Raw genomic sequence first — 20,533 nt, forward strand, 5'->3', positions numbered from 1 at the left:
TGCTAAAGTGTTTTCTTCTAGTAGGAGGTATATTACAGATAGTATTAGCAAGACAATAAGATGTAAAAATCTTTTAACATGTGCCAGTAAATGAATAAACTTCAGATCTCAGTTCAAAAGATGCTATTATTTAAAGCTATGTGCAGTCATTCATTGCAAACCTAACAAATTAGATCTCACTGCTGAAATTTTAGGTATCCTAGCATGTGGTTAGTGGGAAAAAATAATTTAGTCAGAAGACCTTTTTGAAATCAGCTTGAAGTGGATATGCTAAAAAGGCACTCAATGGAAAAAGAATAGTTGGTTTAGTAGCTGCTAACTGCTGGCCCATATAGTCACATATGCAGAAAGTCACCCAAAGCCATAGCAAAGATCTCAAACTACTAACTTGACATGTAGTGATTATTCGGGGATATTGTACATGTCACTCCATACATGATAGGCACGTTTGATTAATACATATTTCCTCAGTGGTATAAAAGTTGGAATACCTGTTATCTTTAATAGGAGAGCAAGATTTAGCTTCTCTGTCTCCTGTCTTCTCTTACATTAAAAAATAATGTTGTGATTAATGAGTAGTGACATGCTTCATATTTTTTCTTGTTCATAAAAATCTGTGCTGGCAAGTTATCTGAACTATGTGAAGGATATATTTTAGTGGGTTAGTGGAATATGAAGGTCTACATAAGGGATTTTATTTCTTTAATGAACACATATATGACTGAAATTATGATGTTTGTTATAATGTATGTATATATACTTCTTTTTTTTCCCCCCTCTCTCAGGACCCTGCCTTCCTAATCCATGTCATAATGGTGGGATATGTGAAATTAGTGAAGCGTACCGAGGCGACACATTCATAGGATATGTTTGTAAATGTCCAGAGGGATTTAATGGGATTCACTGCCAGCACAGTAAGTTCCACATGGTAACTTTTATTGTATTTATAGATAGGAGCCTTTTTATTGCTTGCAATGTTGAGGATTAATATCATATCTGGTTTTCTGAAGTGTATCAGTTTTTGGCCTTTATATTATGAGCCAGCTAATACTACTGAATACTACTACTACTACCTTCAGAAAATGACCTTACTTCCAACTTACTGGACACAACAGTGCATAATTTGCTATGCATATTCTAGAGCATGGTAAGGAAAGGTAATCACATTTAGCATGGATTTCATGGAAAAGCTTGTTTGAAATAGTAGGGATCTCATCTTGGAATTGTTTGTGGATTTGTTTTGATTAATGCTAGACAAAAGTGGAAAGAATAACTGAAAATAAATTTGTGAATAAATACATCTTCTAGATCTTTCTTTACCTATGCATTTATCAATTATGAAGAAATGTTGTGAAACACGGTACTTAAATTCAAGGGTAGAACTTCCAGACTTAAACTGGATGTACATTTAATCCTGTTTAAAATACAATATCTGGACCTCTTTCTAATCATTATCATATATTTGAAGAGTTTTGCCTGGTTTCAGGTCAGACTGGGAACAGCAGGTCAGTATCCTAGTCTTAATGTTTGTAGTTACAGAACTGACAGGTAGCCATATGGGAAAAAAAAATCTTGAGATTTCAATAATATCTTATGGGGGGATTATATAGTAAGATCTATACTTCACCAATCAAAAATTTTAAGAAGTAAATAGATATTTCAATTTTTGTGCTCATACTGAAAATTATAGGTCCATGTTTGTCCAATTAATGTCATCAGAAGTTCTGTGTGATCAAAACCAATTAGTAAGAGCTATGCATGTTCATCTGCAAATGACTGATCAGCTCATGTTCTAACATATAAACATGATCTGCATTATCTCTTTGTCACTTAAATAGAAGCTATTTTTTTTTCATATGTAAAAGCCATTTAGAACAAGTGCTTGCCTAAGGAGAAACTCGTGCCAAACTTGTGTTTTCTTTTGTGTAATAAAGCACAGCATGGTTCTTAAATCTCATGTTATTGATGCATTTGGAAGCCAACTGTTACTAAGTTAGAAGGTTAAAAACTCAAACAAACAGTCAAGAAACCAGTTCCATTTGCACACAAAAGATAAATCCACTCATTCAAATCAGAGTGAATAAGCACTGAATCCAGTCTATCTTAATTAAGTGCTCCATTTAGATACTTGTCTATAATTTGAAGTGTCAGGAACCAATATAGTCCAGCTCAGATAACTACTTAAGTTCATTATGTCCCTTATATACTCAATGGAAAGTGTCTCCAAAGACCTGAATATGGATATTCAATTTCATTAACTTTGGCCACACTCTCTCTCTCAATTACATAGGTAACATAGGCAGTCCCACTAACTTAATCTAGTTAAATTATGTGTCTGCCTCTTCCACTGGGAACATGGAAATGTTGGATATTGTGCATTCCTTTGGAATCTGTTCCATCTAGCCCTGATTCTGGGGACAGCCATCTAGTGGAGCTGAATGCCAGCAACAGTCATACTGACTTTCTTTTGTTTTAATTGTCATATCATTAGAGCACTCAGTCAAGACGGGGGACTGAGTTCATTGCACAATCGTGATGGCAAAGGATAGTCATTGCCAGCCTTTAAACCACATAGCCAGAAGTTCAAGAGTCTCAAGACCAGGACAGCAGGCAAGATTATGTCTAGCTGTAACTCAAGAGTTATACCAGCTTAAAGATTGTACCTGGGTTAAATTGTGAGTGCAGTACCTTGTGGTTGCCGACCCTGTTCCTTGTACTTGCATGCATTTTACATGAGTCTGCCACCTGAGAAGTGAAGCAAAAGTTATTGGAGAGTGGAAAGACAGGAAGCTGTACCTTCATCCCCGTGACTGCTGTAAGTGAGGGTACAGGCAGACCACTTCTGTGTGCCACTGATGTCCAGTCATATGGAGGAGCTCATGTGAAAACATCCTCATGTGGCCTAACATTCTCAGGCACGTTCCATTATGGACCAGTCACGTAGTGAATTTGTGATGCACAATGTTTCTCCTTCCATTAAATGTCAGAGGTGACCTTTGTTAAGGATGAAATGAAGTGAATAACACCACAAACTTTCATCCAGCAAAATGCACGCTTAACATGTGCTGTCTGGAAAATATAATTTCTTGTTACCTAATGAATGAAGAAAACATACAGTAGTACATTATGGAGTGATTCATCGTAGTTGTTTGCTGGGTCCCCAGTAACCTTTTAAAAATATTCAGGTATGTAACAGTTAGCTAATGATCCTGATAATCAGCAAAGTGTATTTATATCAGCTTCAGAATAAAGTAGAGCTCTCACACGGGTGATTCAGATTCACTGTGGGGAGACTAGAACCCAAAAAGGCAGCTAAGGTGATTTACAATAAGACAAGCTTTACATGAACAGTTACTCTTTGGGGGAGAATGAAATTCAGTCCCTTCCAGATAATCTGGTTTAAGATGTGATAATAAATCATACACAATATATAGGTGTTCAGAGGGTCTGCCATGAGAAGCAGCAGAGGAGGTCTCTGCAATCAGGAAGAAGTATGGGACTTCCAGTGGTGGACTTAATATAATTCTTTTATATGATATCCCTTTAGCTCAGTTCACAAAGTTCCTTTGATACAAATTGATAAAGTTTATTAATTCAATTCTGAGCTCACTGTAAAGCAAGTAAGAAATCTGTCCAAGTAGTTACATCATAAAAAGTTAAATTACCTCATTGCAAGACATGTATCTTCATCTAAACTGTTAAGATTTCCAAAAATCACATTATACTTCACTTGTACAAGGTTTTTTATCTTGGATTTCTTTCATGTCTAATATTCTGTTGCTAAATCAATTAAGCTAGGTGATTGATTTTGCAGTCGAGATACATTCCCAAAGCTGGTATTCTGTCATTCGCATCAACAAACATCCTGTCAATATTTCTGAGATTCCTTGACCTTTTACCCATGTAAATAATTAATATGTAAATTATAAGAGAGAACATTAGCAATGTATATTCTAGATTTGTTGTAAAAGTGATATTAATTGGCAGTGGTTGTCTGAAAAATTCTGATTCCCCAGTGGCAAAAAGGAAACAAAAGTTTCCTGTGTCAGGGCTCATAAACGAACCAATGTTTGGATAGGAAAGTCTACCTCAGGTAGAAACCTGGGCAGATTTTTGTGGTGATACCCAAGAACAATACATTCTTTAAATATTCCTTCGTTATTTAAGAGGCATTTACTTACCTGCTTGGTATGAAGATTCTTCCCAAACCCTGTCCAGGTTGCAATTTGTCATGCTGTTAATGTATGGCAATCTGGCTTTCAAATGTGCTACTGACAATATCTAGTGACAAGTAGAGAGGAGTTGTTTGCAAGAACTACCTTGAGGCAAGGCAAATCTCCCTACAGTCTTACACTGAGAAAGCAGCTCTTCCAGGGAGTAACTCAGAGCACTTAAATTCCTGAAAAGAGCGTACAACTCATGCCCAAGAAGACTAAGGTGTACTCTGTGGCAGTGATGCTCATTCGTAAGAGCAGCAAATAATTTTGTTCCTTCAGGATCACTTTGACTGAAAGCTGTGTAAATACATGGCCTTGTCATTCACCAGAAAAAAGCGTGTAATCATTGGGTGTGTTATAATTCCCTTTAATTTAACCATGGATTTCAAGAAAGTCAATCTTCTGAGATCTTTCCGGCTTTTATTGAAAAATGTCTACTGCTATTCTTGAACCAGCATCTGTTGTTACACCATTATCAACCTCACTAATCACTCTTCATATGACAGATGAAAATGCTGGACAAATTGTTGCTGTTCAGATAACTAATGCCTTCATCTACATATAGAGGGATTATACTGTCACCTATTAAAACAGCCTAGAAATACAGTTCTGCAGAACAAGTCAAAATCCATGGAAATACCCAGAAGACTGAAAGGGACACTTTTTCCACCAAAAAAAATTCCATGTCATTGAGATACAGACAATATTCATTATTGTGATTATCAGACAGAGATTGCCTGCTGAAAAAATAGAAAACTGAGACATTAGTAACAATATATGTCAAAGTGTGGGTTACTGGCTGCCACTCAACTAACTGAAATGACACAGAGATCCAACCAGAAAAAATCAAGTTTGAAACAACAGAGTTCAGATTTAAGGGTTTGATTTGGATGTGGTTTTATATTCTGATGATCATTAACTCTGTCAGCCATAACTAAATGCCTTTCACTCCAAGAAGAATAAAGGTTATTAATCAAACACATTTAATAATGTAAGCAAGCCCTTCCCAGTTTTTTGTACAGAGTTCTCTGCTTTCTACCTCCCCGTCATAGATGGTCAGTGGTATTCACATCTGTTACGTTAATATATTGGGAAACTGCAGAGATGGGGGCCATGTGGCAGAGCATCAGCTCGCATTTTGATAGTATGTTGAGGCATCATCCCGGCTACCCACAGGGCAGTGGCTTTTAACTGTGGGGCTGCAACTGGGAAGGCCAGTGGCCATGCATTTCTGGCCAGTTGACATGATGCATAATCTACAGCTTCAGCTCTACCAGCAAATTCAAATCCTAGTAACTCTTCCAGCTACTAGGAAGAAATATATGTGGGGAAGCTGTAGAACATCCTGTGGCATGGATTTTGTGTGTTACTATGAGCGAGTGCTCTTACTAAACCGTTCTTGGCTGCAGTTTGGTGGTAGAGCACTCCAGAAACCATTACCCACAGGTGGTTTTCATGCAGCTGTCTTGTTTTGGAGGCTAAAACCAGTTGTATCTTTCACAGATACAGCTTGTTCCAAGCCAGTTGTCCCCCTAGCCGAGTGGGCAAATGTAATGTACTAGGTTACATACAGTTGCACCATACCAGATGTTCATCCCATGCTTCCGCTGATAAACACTCACTATGGTTTCTCCTTTGGGGAGAAATATCTGTTTGGGGAGTTCTAAATCTAACTCAGGTGTTCCTTTTTATTTTGGGATGGGATGGGGGGTAATTTTCATTGAAATTAGCTGTATGCATAGTTTTAACAAATTATACTAGCAGTAAGTTATATAATAGTTATAAGCTATATAGTATACTAGTAGTAAGTTGCATGTATAGGTAGGTCCTAGGCAGCATATATGACTAAGCATTGTTGAGCTGAAGTCTGAAAACTATTCCCATGTCTGACCAGTAGCTTAGATAAAAAATGAAGGAGGGAGGATATACCAGTGCTCATTTGGGAATCTTCCAGAATTTTGCTTAATTAAAATATAAGAGCAAGTGGGTGATTTGAAAGACATCTAAGAGAGATTCCCAATAAAGAATAAAAAAGCAAAGAGCCAGTAAAGGCTATTGAAGAAAAGTCAATAAAATACTGTTCCTCAAATGGAAACTGTGTAAGGGGGCAAAAAGGGGAGCACAGAAATGGCAGAACCACCAGGTTTGGGAGCACAGCAAATGTTTGCCCAGTCACAGAAGTCCAGGAAAACTTTTGTGTGGAACTGCCCGGAAAAAAAATGCTCTAATGAGGTAAAAAATGATGGGTTTGTCAGTTGAAAACAGAGAAAGTTTCGATGATGAATCTTCTTACAACAAAGGTGTGGTGAGATTGAACAACAGTGACAACGATTTTGGGGCTATTGGAAGTAGGGGTTTGTTTTCCTTCAAATCCAAATAAGTATCTTAGTTAAAGCAGTAGGTGACTGAGCTAAGACTACCTGAAGCCCAGAGAGAAAAAGCATTAAATCTCAGGTAATAGACCAACACTAGATACTTCTCAGAAGGGATCAAGACACCCTCACCATGAAAAGACAGGGCATGTCTTGCCCCCTACTTGAAGATTTTATTTCATGGTGTAATAGCCAGGGATTGGCTTAAACTGCCAGGTAGGAAGTGTAACATCCCTTCCAATTTTGTTTCACTCTTGTTAGCATTTGTGTATATAGCACTGTTTATTCTTCTCATTTATACACACTTCCAATAGCTTTTTTTTTGTTTTCGAATTATTGACCTTAACAATTTCCTGATGCATTGAGTTTCATTGTCTAATTATACTGTATTTTGAAAAAAATCCCTTTTCAATTTCAAATCTGCTGTCTTTCAGCCTCTTTAAATGTTTCTTTCTTTGTGTATTATAAGACTAGAAGAAAAGCAGCTTTTGAGAGCCTTCTGTATGCCACTTACTATTTTGCATACATTTGTCATGCTCCCTCTTATTTTTCCTATGCAAACAGTTAAAATTGTTTCCTTTTTTGTTTCACATGAGAGTTTTTGCAGGACTTTTAGATGGTTTCTCAGTGGCATTCTCAAAACCTTTTCTGTTCTGGGGTATATTTTACTGCGACAGCGACCTGTACTGAAGACAAAGCTATATCATTTATTTGGTAGAAGATCCTTACAGTACTTTCTATGTTCTTTATGCAGCATTTTGTTGGAAGCTTCTTTTCGATTTTTCCTGTTTTAACCAGAACTGGATGTTGAGCTGAGGCTTTTATTAAGCTGCCTTCTTTGATGCCTAAGTTTCTTTCATAAGATGTCATAGTGGGAGGAAATAGATCTTCCCGATTGCTTTTGGGTTTTATGGGGATATTGAACAGAGGGGTGGATTTCTTATGACCTATACACTGACTGAACTATACAATGAATGATACTTTTAAGATGTGTGTTTCTATGGTATAAAAGTCACTTAGGTTGTCAACAGCCATTATAAAGATCTCTTGTAGGAGGGTAAATGTCTCTTCCCCTAATTACTGTCTTTCTTAATGATTAGTATTATTTTACTGTGGCAAGAAATTAATGTTCCAAAAATACATGAATTGCTGTTTGATTGTGAAAGAAATTAAATTGGTTCATGTTCTACATTAAAAAGATAACATACGGAGATATTTTGCACATAGAAGTTCCTCTTTATATTTGAATTAATAACAAATACTGAATGAAAAATGATCTCTTACATTCAATAATAGTTATCCCATTGTAGTGTCAACATCACATATTCTCTCTTTTATAACATAAATATTATAATATGCCTTTTCAGTGGGTTTCCTCAGAATGAGAATAACTGTTTATATTCCTGAATACATTACACAAAAATACTAGCAAAGAGTCTTCCAAATGTTGCATGAAAACACTTTTACAAAAAAAGCCACAAAGATTGCCTTCTAGATGTTCAAAAACTAGACTGCTTTTTTGAGAGCAATATGTAAATGGTCTTACATGGCTTTGTGAAATGAGAATGTGGAAGAATAAATTCATTATGCTGTTGCACTTATTTTGTACCAGGTAAATATTGTAAGAAAATGATGAGTTGTTTCAGAACTTATATGAGGTTCTTCAGTAACAGACAGGGAACTGGACACTGTGATTCATCTGGTTTCTTCCACTCCTACTTTCATGGGTTGTTTTTTTACTTAAGCTACCATACCAGAATTTGGAGTTTATATTTCTTACATATAATATCTCGTAGTTAAACAGATAGGGTGTTTCAGATAAATGCATAATGATGCACTCATCACTCAAACTTCAGTTTACATGAATAGAATGTTTTCTTGAATAAGAGCAGCAACAATGAATTCCATATCTCTTGATGTGTTATGCTTATTCTCTATCACTTAATACTGCATTATTCCATGCAGTATCTAGTATATAAATATTTTCAGTTTTCTTAAAGATTATCCATTCAAACAAGCAAAAGCTATTATCTAGGATCTCAATGTCATTTTATTCTTTTGTGTTCTCCTTTTTTGGATTCGTTTTCATACTTACCAAAAAGCACATGTTCATCTCAATTCTGTTATGAAAAGTGGTACAGGATTGTTTTCCTCACTGGAAAAGGTAATTTTGTAATACTTAAATGCTATTCTTTCTTTCCCTTTTGAGATCTTGAGTCAATAAAATAACCATTTCTTTACTGCTTTGCTTTCTCTATTTCATTTCCCAAATTCAATATTCTGGTTTTGGCAGCTTTCCAGAAGTGTGACAATTGTCCATTTTCTTTTTGTTCAGTCTTAGCCTTCTCCATGGGAACGCTCTCAATGCTCTTTTAGCAAGGATTTGGCATAGAAAGGCTCTGCAAAGGAAAACAGACTTTAAGTGGAGTAACAGTGATTGGAAAACCTAAACTCACCTTGTTTGTTAGTGGGTCCTTTAAATAGCATTACTGATCCTAACTGATTGCTATTATTGTACACCTTTACCTTCACGTTTGTCAATTTGACAAGCAATACACTTTGTGAATGAGCCTGCTTTCCATCTCTTTATGTGACTCCATCTTTCTAACAAAGAATGCTTGTTATTGAGACCAATATCCTTGGCTTTCTGTAGGGTCATAAGCCCTTTTCTTAAACTTTGAACATGAGTTTCTATGACACATGTCATGTGCTAAGTGACTAAGATGCTTTGAGATGCTAAGTGACTTAAAAACATTGGGGTGTTCCCAAATTGTTACTTACACAACTTTTCTTCAAGAAAGTGCATCAATAAGAAACTCTTAAGACAGTGTGTTAACCACATTATTATATCAGTACGGCATTATTATTGTTGAATGTGTTAATACTTGCAACTCTGACCCACTAGATGATATAGATCACAGAATCGTAGAATGGGTTGGGTTGGAAGGGACCTTCAAAGATCATCTAGCTCACCCCCCGCTGCCATGGGCAGGGACATCTTTCACTAGACCAGGTTGCTCAAAGCCCTGTCCAACCTGGACTTGAACGCTTCCAGGGATGGGGTTTCCACAACTTCTCTGAGCAACCTGTTCCACTGTCTGACCTCCCTCATCATAAAAAAAGTTCTTCCTAATATCTAATCTACATCTGCCCTCTTTCAGTTTAAAAACATTGCCTTTTGTCCTGTAAGTACGGGCCCTGGTAAAATGTTTCTCTCCATCTTTCTTGTAACCCCCCTTAATATATTGAAAGGCTGCAATAAGTTCTCCCCAGAGCCTTGTCTTCTCCAGGCTGAACAGCCCCAACTCACTCTGGCTTTCTCCATAGAAGAGGTGCTCTAGCCCACTGACCTTTCTCATAGCTCTCCTGTGGAGGAGGATCCACTCTAACAGGTCCATGTCTTTCTTGTACTGGGGACCCCAGAGCTGGATGCAGTATTCCAGGTGGGGTCTCACAGGAGTGGAGGGGGAGAATCACCTCCCTTGACCTGCTGGCCATGTTTCTTTTTATGTAGCCTGGAATACAATTAGCTTTCTGGGCTGCCATCACACATTGCCGGCTCATGTCCAATTTTTCATCCACCAGTTCCCCTGTGTCCTTCTCTGCAGGGCTGCTGTCAATCCCTTCATACCCCAGTCAGTACTGATATTGGGGATTGCCCCAACCCAGGTGCAGGACCTTGCACTTGGCCTTGTTGAACTTCATGAGATTCACATGGGCCCACTCCTCCAAACTGCCAAGGTCCCTCTGGATCCTGGCATTCCATCCCTCAAGCATATTGACCGCATCACTGAGCTTGGTTTAATCTGCAAACTTGCTGAGGGTGCACTGTGTCCTGTACAAGAGAACAATCGATGAACCGCAATAGAATTATGGATGGTTAGAGGACGAACACAGGAAGACTGGAGCTGAACAAAGCATCTGTTCTCTGTTCCTTCTTTCCACTTTTTATGCCTATTTAGGTAGACACTGGAAATTAAAAGAGAATTTCAGCCATTGTGATGGTTTAGTATTGTCCTACCTACTGAAACCACAACAAGGATCAACACAGCCACACCACAGCTTTAAAGGAAGGATTGCTTTCAGTCTTTGTTGTAGTCACAGATTCATTACAGGTATACCAGCACATTTCTTTGAGGAACATAATGAAGATAAATGAAATCTTGAAATGAAATCTCATTATTTAATGAGACAAAACTTATCATTTAGAATTTTGTCACACAGTGGCACAGTCTGATCCATCTGTGTAGGAAGCAGCTGTTAGAAAAAACATGTTTTGTAATTTAGATCTTTTTCTTGTTTTTTCTTTTTATTGTTCTGCTGCTGTAAGAACCACTGTGCTCAACCTTCTGTGTGTGTAGGTGTGTCAAGGATGCAGAATTAAAATACTGTACTTGTGTTAGGAACTCATGCTGGCACACAGCTGTGCGGTTCCCTATTACTATATAGAATATTAGTATTTCCATTGTTCATTGAACTAGTTGAAAATTGTATGACTGACATTAATGTTTGGAACTTGAACAATTCACATGGCAATTTTTCTAAAAATTAAAGAAAGAAAAAATTTAGTCATCAGGTGTTGTTTTTATACTGCAGACCCAGTGAACAGTTTGAAGAAGCCAAAGAACTTTTTAGAAGGAAGATCCAGAAATATATTCAGTAGTCTAGCTACTCTTTTGAAATTATAAGTAGTATTTATTCATATGGATACATTTTTGAGATCAGTGGGCTTATTTGTAAGTAAGCGGTATACAGAGGGAGAGAAGGATATAGCGTCAGACTCATTACCTATGTGTGCAAAACTTGAAAAAACAGTACTTTGACTTGAAGCTCAATATAATGAGATAATAGTCTAATAGTATATACCAATCTGCATTACAAATGTATTCCCTTTGTATTCATAAAATATCTCAAGCAAAACTCATGGTGCTGTCACATTTGCATATGAATACCCAGGATATTCTTCTAGCCTGCATTTATTCTGATGTGTTAAATAACATGCAATTATTTCTGTAGGGCATCTGGATGAGTGTTTTAGTTTGAACCAGGAATGCATTTTTAAAGAAAATCTCTTGATCATCTCCACTTACTCTGCTTAGCTTCATGTGACAGCAGTCTCAGAGCACAAGAACTGGATCCCTTTGAGATGAAAATAATCTAAAATAAAATAGTCTGGTAGTCTAAATTCCTTGTGTACACACTAGGAATTCACATAAAACATTCCAGTGGGTAAATGGGCATTCCATCCACCCAGCCAGCCTTGAACTTGTACAGAGAACACATCCCTGAGATGCGTGTAGGGACATGCAGACATAGTGTCCCCTTCACTCTACAACTATAGTTCTGTAAGACCACAGTACTTACAAATGTAGACATAACCTATCTGTGCCTACGTTTTTCTCCAAGTACACCGAAAACAATGAATAGATCTTGTTTATATTCCTTTTCTTATGACTTGTTTGTTAATGGCTGACATCACAAGAGGCACTTGGTTTTCTGCAGTCTCTTGAGCTGGCCTGAATTTTGTTTAATCCTCTGGTGTGATTGCCTGATACTGCCAAAAGTGATGAAGCCAGTCTTCCCTGAGAGTATTTCCCCATCCGACTTAAATCTGAATCATCTCACCAGGCTGGTCTGGAAGTGTACAAACTAATCACAAGAAGGGATTTTCAGTGGGATCGGGTCACTGAATGTAGCCCATACTGGGTCCTAGAGGAGTGGGGAGACAGGAACATGCAGAGGGACATAAAAGGTGGAATTGGCAGCTCTACATTTCTAACAGATTAGATATAATGCTGAAACTGATACACACCCCTTTGGTAATTGCTGTTAATAAAAGCGTAGATACTCCTAAGGCTTTCCAGAGGAGCTTATTAGTTCTGACTGTGATACTTTTCTGCCCAAGTGCACAGAGCTTCAGTAGTTGCTTATCATCTCAGAAGGACTTCTGCTGGGATCTGTGCTTGGCCATGAATGAGCAATAATGATAGCATTCAGGAATTGCCCTTTACGACAAAACATTAGCATTGAACTGATGTTCCATGGTCCAGGTGTGTATGCATTACACCATAAAAGAGAATTTAAATTGCTATTTACCTGCAAGTAATAGGTAAGTTTTGTAATCTTGTCAGATTTCATTTTATCCTCTACACAAGTCAGTGAGGCATCTGGTTCTGAAAATGTATTCTATGTGATCCTTTTGTGTATCTCGCAGAGCTGTTTATGCATACAATCACTACTCTCATGTAGTTTTTAGAGTTTGTTTAAATGCAATATTCTCTTCCATACCGGTAGTTTTCATTGTTAAAGAGAAATTAGTCTGTTCTTTTCTCATCATTTCTATTTTGTCAGTTAATACTTAAAGGAGCTTCAGAATAACACTGCAGAAGACATACACCAAAATTAGGAAAAAAAGTGAAAGGTGAAAAGAACCTTTGCCTGAATCTAAAATTCAGTTTACAGTATTTATTTCTGACTTCATTATTTCAGTGCTCTAACAGAGAGAGAACCTCCTCCCATTTCTCAGCAAAAATAATCTTTTACAGGGATTGTACCACCAATGGCCCTAAGTTATGGCACAGGTCATGTGTATAGACTGGAAGGCAATTCCTTAGCTGCTAAACATAGTCATGGAAAATGCATAAACCTATTTGGATAGGTCTTATCTGATGTGATCATCAAGCAACGGTGACACTGCCTGGGCCAGCTGCCATAAATACAAGTTCCAGTTCTGAGAGATGGTTTTAGTGCAGGACATATAATTCTCTGTGAGTCATGAAGAGCAACCAGGGTGTGTGTGCCCTGAGATAATAGAGCTGTCAGTCAGATGGAGACAGAATTCACTGCAATAAATATTTCCCTTCCTGTACTAGACAGTCATTGGTGATGTGAGGAAACTACTTCATACACATTTTGCATCTTATATGGGGAGGGAGATGTGGTCTTCCTTTTCACCTTTGCAGAGGAGACAAGGAAATTATCATAGTCCAAAAGATAAAATGATGGATAAGTTGTTAGCAAATAAGTGTATTTGCCAGAGATAATATATACTGTATACATGGGATATATACCGTAGGCATATATCACTGAATCACAGAATTGTTTAGTTTGGAAAGGACCTCTGGAGATCGCATAGTCCAACCCCCATCCTCAAGCAGCATCAAACAGAGCAGGTTGCCCAGGACCGTGTCCCATCATGTTTTGAATATTTGCCCAGATGAAGACTCCACAACCTCTCTCCAGTGTTTGACCACTGTCACTGTAAGAAAATGTCTTCAGATGGAGTTTCTTGTATTTTAATTAGGGCCCATTGCCTCTTGTCCAGTCAGTGGGCACCACTGAAGAGAGTCTGGCTCTTTTGTCTTCATTCCCTCTCACCAGATATTTGTACATGTAGGTAGGATTCCCCCAAGCCTCCCCTTCTGCAGACTGAGCAGTCTCAGCACTCTCAGCATCTTGTTGTAGGTTGGATGCTCCAATCCCTTAGTCACCATAGCCCTGTGCTGGACTGACTCCAGAAAGTCCATGTCTTTTTTGTACTGGGAAGCCCAGCACTGGACACAGCACTCCAGATGCCCCATGCCTGGAAGTGTTGAAGGTTAGGTTGGATGGGGCTTTGAGAAACCTGATCTAGTGAAAGATGTCCCTGCCCACAGCAGGGAGGTTGGAACTAGATGACCTCTGAAGGTCCCTTCCAACCCAAACCAAACCATTCTATGATTCTGTGTCTCCCCAGTGCTGAGTAGAGAAGAAGGATCAGCTCCCTCAACCTGCTGGCAATGCGCTGCCTGATGCAGCCCAGGAGGGTGTTGGCCGCCTTTGCCGTGAGGGCACATTGCTGTCTCATGGTCAACTTGTTGTCCACCAGGACCCCCAGGTCCTTCTCTGCCAAGCTGCTTTCCAGCTGGTCAGCTGGCCAACATGTGCTGGTGCATGGGGCTGTTCCTGCCCCGGGGCAGAGACAGGACTTGGCACTTCCCCTGTTGAGCTTCATGAGGTTCCTGTTCAGCCCATTTCTCCAGCCTGTTGAGGTCCCTCTGGACAGCAGCACACCCATCTGGTGTATCGGCCACTCCTCCCGGTTTTGTGTCATCAGCAAACTTGGTGAGGGTGCGCTCTGTCCTAGTGTCTGGGTCATTAATGATGAAGTGGAACAGTGTTGGCTCTTGTATTGACCCCTGGGATACACCACCAGTGTTCTGCCTCCAACTGGACTTTCTACCACTATCACCACCCTCTGGGCCCAACCATTCAGCTGTTTTTTAATACATCTCACTGTTCACTTATCTAACCTGCACAGTCAGCCTGCCTATGAATATGTTACAGGAGACAGTGTTACAAGTCTTACTGAAGTTGAGGTAAATATCCACTGCTCACCCCCACCCACTGACCCAGTGACCTCATTGTAGTAGGCTATCAGCTTGGTCAAGCATGGTTTCTCCGTCATAAATCCATGCTGACTACTTTGCATCACCTTTTTATCCCTAATGTGTTGGGAAATGGTTTCTAGGGTGGTTTTCTTCATCACCTTCCTGGGGACTCAGGTGAGATTGACTGACTTGTAGTTCCCCAGGTCTTTCCTCTTGCTCTTATGTTTGTGTACACATACTACAAGCAAATGTATAATCCTTATAGGACTAAGGATGTAATAATGGTTGTAATGAAAATAGTGATTTGCTATAGTGAATAACAGACATTTGGTTAATCATGTATTAAGCCATCCATTCATTTGTTAACCCTCTATAACTCTTAAGTGATTTATATGCTCTTAATCTAATATGTGTCCATGTATGTTAAATGTAATAAAATGTGGTACTCCACAGCCACTAGAGGGGAAAAAAGGTTAGAGAACTGCCAAAATATCTAACCCATTCTCCTATTTACAGTGCTAGATTATTTCTGTGATTAACCATAAGATTCATAGACAGTAAAACTTGCATATATTTATGAGCAACTAGGAGTATGAATTTGAAAGGTATTAGCAAAGAGTAGAAATGACCTTTATTGAGCACATTTATGTGCACTTATACAACATAAGTGTACTGAAGTCCCACAGATGACTTTTTATGAGAGCTTAAATGAGATGTATATAGATTGGCCATAAAGGAATACACTTCACCGTGTGTATATCAAATACAGACATGTGAACAAATACAACCATCTGTTTTAGTCATTTTAGAACATCCATCATCATATCCTCCAGGACTTGTTGGTCTAATAACATTTTTGAAAACACACGCCATAACTGTACTCATGTGAAAAAGATATATCCCTACGCTCACTCTATTCTGAAATGCATAAACAACTGCATTTTGAAAGAATACAATTATTTTGGGATATGTGAAGGGAAATATGCTAATTTACTGATCTGGGTTCAAACTTGCTTTGAAAATAATTGGACTTCTTGCCATGAGCCCACCTAAACTATTTTAGCAAATAATCCAGTTAGAGGCTATAGTCTAATGCTGGATAATTTAAGTTTCCTTGCAAAGTTGAGATTTTTGGAGCTTTGCTTGTAATAAAAAATTATTCACAAGTTGATTCACTTTTTAATAAGAGGGGCTTTTTTTCTCAACTACAGTTAAAATGATTTGTCAAATGCTTGTTATATAAATAGCCAATTATTTTAATAAGGTTCATTGGAAACGATAGGAATTGTTGCCCTGAAGACATGCTTCTACAGTGTCAAATTAAATGGTATGTTATTTAATGGGACGAAGATTTTCATGCCAGTATACATTAAAAGTAATTAAAAATGAAAAATCTGCTTCAATTTATATAAAAACTTTTAAAGTACCAACTCTCTTATAACTAATAAGAAAGGTCCTGGGAATGCTATTCCAAAATTCTATTAAATTTAAATTACCTTAGGTGAAAATCCATTAAATATGAACTTAAACCAGTAAATAGAAGATCAGGAAATACTGACATAGTCCAGTGTTGTAAGTGTGACTCCATGGAGAAAATTATAATAGCTTTTTAGTGGCTATAACTAAAAAATAAAAATTTTGCAAGACAGGCACTAGGTACCAATGCAGATTCCAATTTCATTGTATGATCAGAGCGATACTCAGTTTTCTCATTTATTTTATGGGAGTTTTCAAAACAGAAATAGAGGTAGAAAAAAGTTTCCTCAAAATACACAAAAAAGTATGAAAATAAAGCCACAAATATTGCTGTGAATGCAACAAGATTTATAGTTACTGTGGGGAAGATTCTTGTAGAGCCCTACCTTATTCAGAATCTGCTCAAAGTCCTTCAAAGTCAACAGGCACCTTTATACTCTCTCTAGAAGCTCCCATTAGACTTTATGAGATTAATTATGTGATCTCACCATTTTTTTACATAGTTTCCAATAGTTTCTAAGGAAAACAATTGAAAACCACTTTTGGAGTGTAAAAATACAGAAATAATTAATATTTGCTCTGTTGCTAGAAAACCCACACATTATAAAATGTGCATAGCACATAAAATGCTAAATGTGTATATTGGAGTGATGCATAAACTTTGCAGTGTTCATAGAAGTTGCCTCTGTAGGTTCCTAGCAATCCTTAAATTGAGTAATTTGTTGTTGTTTTTTTTTTTTTTTCCTGGCCTTAATTCAAAGTCCCAGAAGAAGAACAGTATTCTGCAAAATATTTCATTGGGTCTTTTTCTTGTTAATTTTTTCATTATTATTTTTCTGATAGTTCTACATTTAATCTTAGCATTCTGAAAACTGTGGTTATAGTTATTATTGTATAGAAGTGTATTCATAAGTGACTTGAAAACTTTAAATTTAATTTGGAAATTTTTGTTTAAGTGAGGGTTGCATAGGGGAAATGCCATTATAGAACATGAAGAAAGATGGGATAATGCTATAGATAATAAATCTATTTTAAACTGTGATTTTACGGATAGATGCTACAGGTGATTCACTGATACAATAACAGCATTACTTTGAACAGAGGTGTAAATGATAGGTGGAAAAGATGATAAATGAACTGGCGGGAAAAGAAATCAGTCATAATAAAAAATGCTGTTTTGTCAAAATTAAAGATTTTACTTGCCACACTAGATTGAAGAAAATGTCATTTAAAAGAACTTTGACATATTTTTTCATTTTCAGTTTCTCAGAATTCAGATTTCTTTACGAATCAAGGTGAACAGAATCATAGCTATATATTCCTATTTTTCTTGAAACAAGTTGACCTAAAACTATTTCAAAAACCACCAGGATAGGAAATAACACTTGATTTTTTCCAAACTAAGGAAAGAGATCAATGTTTACAGGTAGCATGAAGTTTTGTTGTTTTGTTTTGTTTTTTTTTAAGAGGGCTTGTGAGAGAGACATAATGAAAAAAGTATAAATTAATCTAAAGAAACCTAAGAGGACATAAAATTGCTCTGCGAGGCAAGCCTGTTATATTAGGAAGGATGCATAAGAGGCAGTTCCTGACAGAACTCTAGTTAAGAGCAGCTGAACTCTTCTCAGAATTGTTTTTGTTATACAATCATAGAACAGTCCAGGTTGGAAGGGACCTCATAAGATCATCTGGTCCAACCTTTAGAAATGGTTGAATGTTTAGACATTAATGTGTATTGCTGGTTATGAGATATCTCCAGCATTCACACATAGTCAAGCCAAAAGTTCAGGCTTATGTATAGACATTATTTTTATTTCCTTGGCTTGCTTATTTAGAATGCCTCTTCTGGGTTCAGAACACAACGTTAGTAACTCTCTTACCTGACTTACTCTCTTCTTAATAAAATAATAGTATCTGAAATATTTGTACTGATTGATTCAGGAAAAATTCTAATAGGCAGCTCTGTGATGGATTATTCTGGAGGACATTTACCACAATATGTTGTCCCAAATACTTGGAGGAGAAGGAAAACTTTACATAGAATAATGACAGCAGGGGTAATATAATGTTTAGCATCTAAGGATGGGGAGCAAGAGGCTTGTACTTTTTCATTTCAAGTGTAAAGCTGTTTTCTGCTTTCTGTACCAGATAATAAGGATATCTGAACAGTGAATCACTTCAGTATGACATTATAGTTGAAGTTTCCTGCAGGTTATTTGGCACAGCATTTTTAGAGCCTTCTGTGGTCAGGAAACTAGCTTTGCAAAAGCAATCAAACCACTGAATTTTAACAGATGTCTGTCCTGTGTTGAATATGCATTGAATACATCCAGTTCAGATTCAATAATATATACTAAATTCCCAAATTTCATGAGAATATGCTCTAGTTCTTTTTAAATGTTTCACACCAGGGTTGTACCAGTAATGTATTAGTGCTTGTTTTTGTATAATCCTGGTTAAATCAAGGAACAGTTATAGCTGAAGTTACAGCTTATTTTTTGTTTAAATTAATTACAGCCAAAAACTTCTTCAGAAGCAGGTTAGAAAATTTCTTAAACCTATAATTAACAATAATAAAATGAGTTATTATCATGGTAATTACTTATCTCTTCTGTATCTTTTAACCAAAAATTGAAGGTGATCTACCTGTGCTTGCAAACTTTTTGGTGATGCTTATTCATTCTGTTTAAATACTTTTTTTTTTTTTTTTTTTTTTAAGCTTTTTAGAAAAAGATGAGGTCCTCATTTAGGAGACCTTTACAATTTAGGATTGTTGTAGTAAACCACAGGAATATGAGAAAGAACATTTTCATTTCTTCTTTTTTTTTTTTAATATTTTACCAAAAGCCTCCTACTTTTAAAGGAGATGTGTCCTTCTATATGTGAATTGCTGTAATGCTTCAAATTTCATCATTTAAGTAGCTCGGTGTTAAGATAGCCATATTAAATTCTATTGATTCTCAAGTCAGATTCGTTACCAAATATAATTGGTACAATTTTATTCTTTTCAATGGAGCTTTACCATTTAATGTCTGGTAAAAAATATGGTGCTTGAGCGAATTGGTACAAATCTGTAATAACAAAAAAGAGTACATAATCTGACTTTCATGGTATTTATTAGGAAAGTAATAATGAAAAATTTGAGTATCTGAAGGCTCATGTTTAAACAATAACAGGCTCTTACAAAGTTCTGCAAGCAAGATCATATACTTTGTGTGGTCTTACTCATACAGTAGTTATTCATGTAATTAAACCTTCAGGATCAATATACAATAAAAAAATAATACAGGGAACGCATTTTAAAAATCTATCACGAACCATCAAGCAACTACAAGGAAAGCCGAGGCTAAGCCCCACTTTATGCCTTACCAGTTTCCAAATATAAAGGTATTTGAACATGTTAGTTATCAACAACTTCTATTTTGAAATACAACTGGGGAGGGAAGTTTCTAAGTTTACTGGTTTTCTTTAAAAATAAAAAAAATTCAGGACGGGGGTGGGTGTCATATTTCTCAAATTGTGACTTGATCTTTAACCAGTGTATAGTTGTGGGTCTTCATAGAAGCCAGTTATGATACAGAGTTTATAACCAGTTGATCTTCTGTTAACATCTGTTTTCTATACACTAAATTGGGTTTATTATGGAAGAAAATATTTGCAATATTAGTAAGGCATACCTGGATTATGTCTAATCAATGATCCTAATAAGGGCCAATTTGACTTCTAGTATGGACACTTGAACCTAGATTTTGTGGCTCTGATAGGCCAACTATTCTATCAAGATAGAAGACTGATTAAAAGCATGACTTAGAGTTGAGATGAGCAGATCAAGTGTGATCAGGAAGCCAAAACAAGTATAAAATCAAGGGATAAGGAAAGAATGTACTTGTCAGCAGGAGGGAACTCAGGAAGTCTGTACTGCAAAAGGTAGTCCTGGATCAGAAACAAAGGTTCAGGTGGCAGGAACCAGGAATTTGGGCTACATAAAGAACAAGGAAGCAGGGGACAGGAACAAGATACTGGTGTGCACTTGCAGCCAAAACACAAGCTGTGTTGGCAAAAACAACTGATTGAGTTTATCAGTCCCTTCATCACAAAA

The 20,533-nt window shown here is 37.1% G+C and overlaps 1 protein-coding gene across 1 annotated transcript in view; it reads left to right on the top strand.

Moving 5' to 3' along the window:
• Positions 1–20,533, top strand: part of EDIL3 (EGF like repeats and discoidin domains 3) — a 260,774-nt gene that overhangs the window by 129,290 nt on the left and 110,951 nt on the right. The window contains exon 4 of the mRNA XM_030004450.1: positions 786–914. Within this exon, the coding sequence (XP_029860310.1) occupies positions 786–914 (129 nt within the window). The remainder of the gene's footprint in view (positions 1–785; positions 915–20,533) is intronic.

The sequence above is a fragment of the Aquila chrysaetos genome, chromosome Z (genome assembly GCF_900496995.4).
Source record: "Aquila chrysaetos chrysaetos chromosome Z, bAquChr1.4, whole genome shotgun sequence".
In the NCBI taxonomy this organism is placed as follows: domain Eukaryota; kingdom Metazoa; phylum Chordata; class Aves; order Accipitriformes; family Accipitridae; genus Aquila; species Aquila chrysaetos.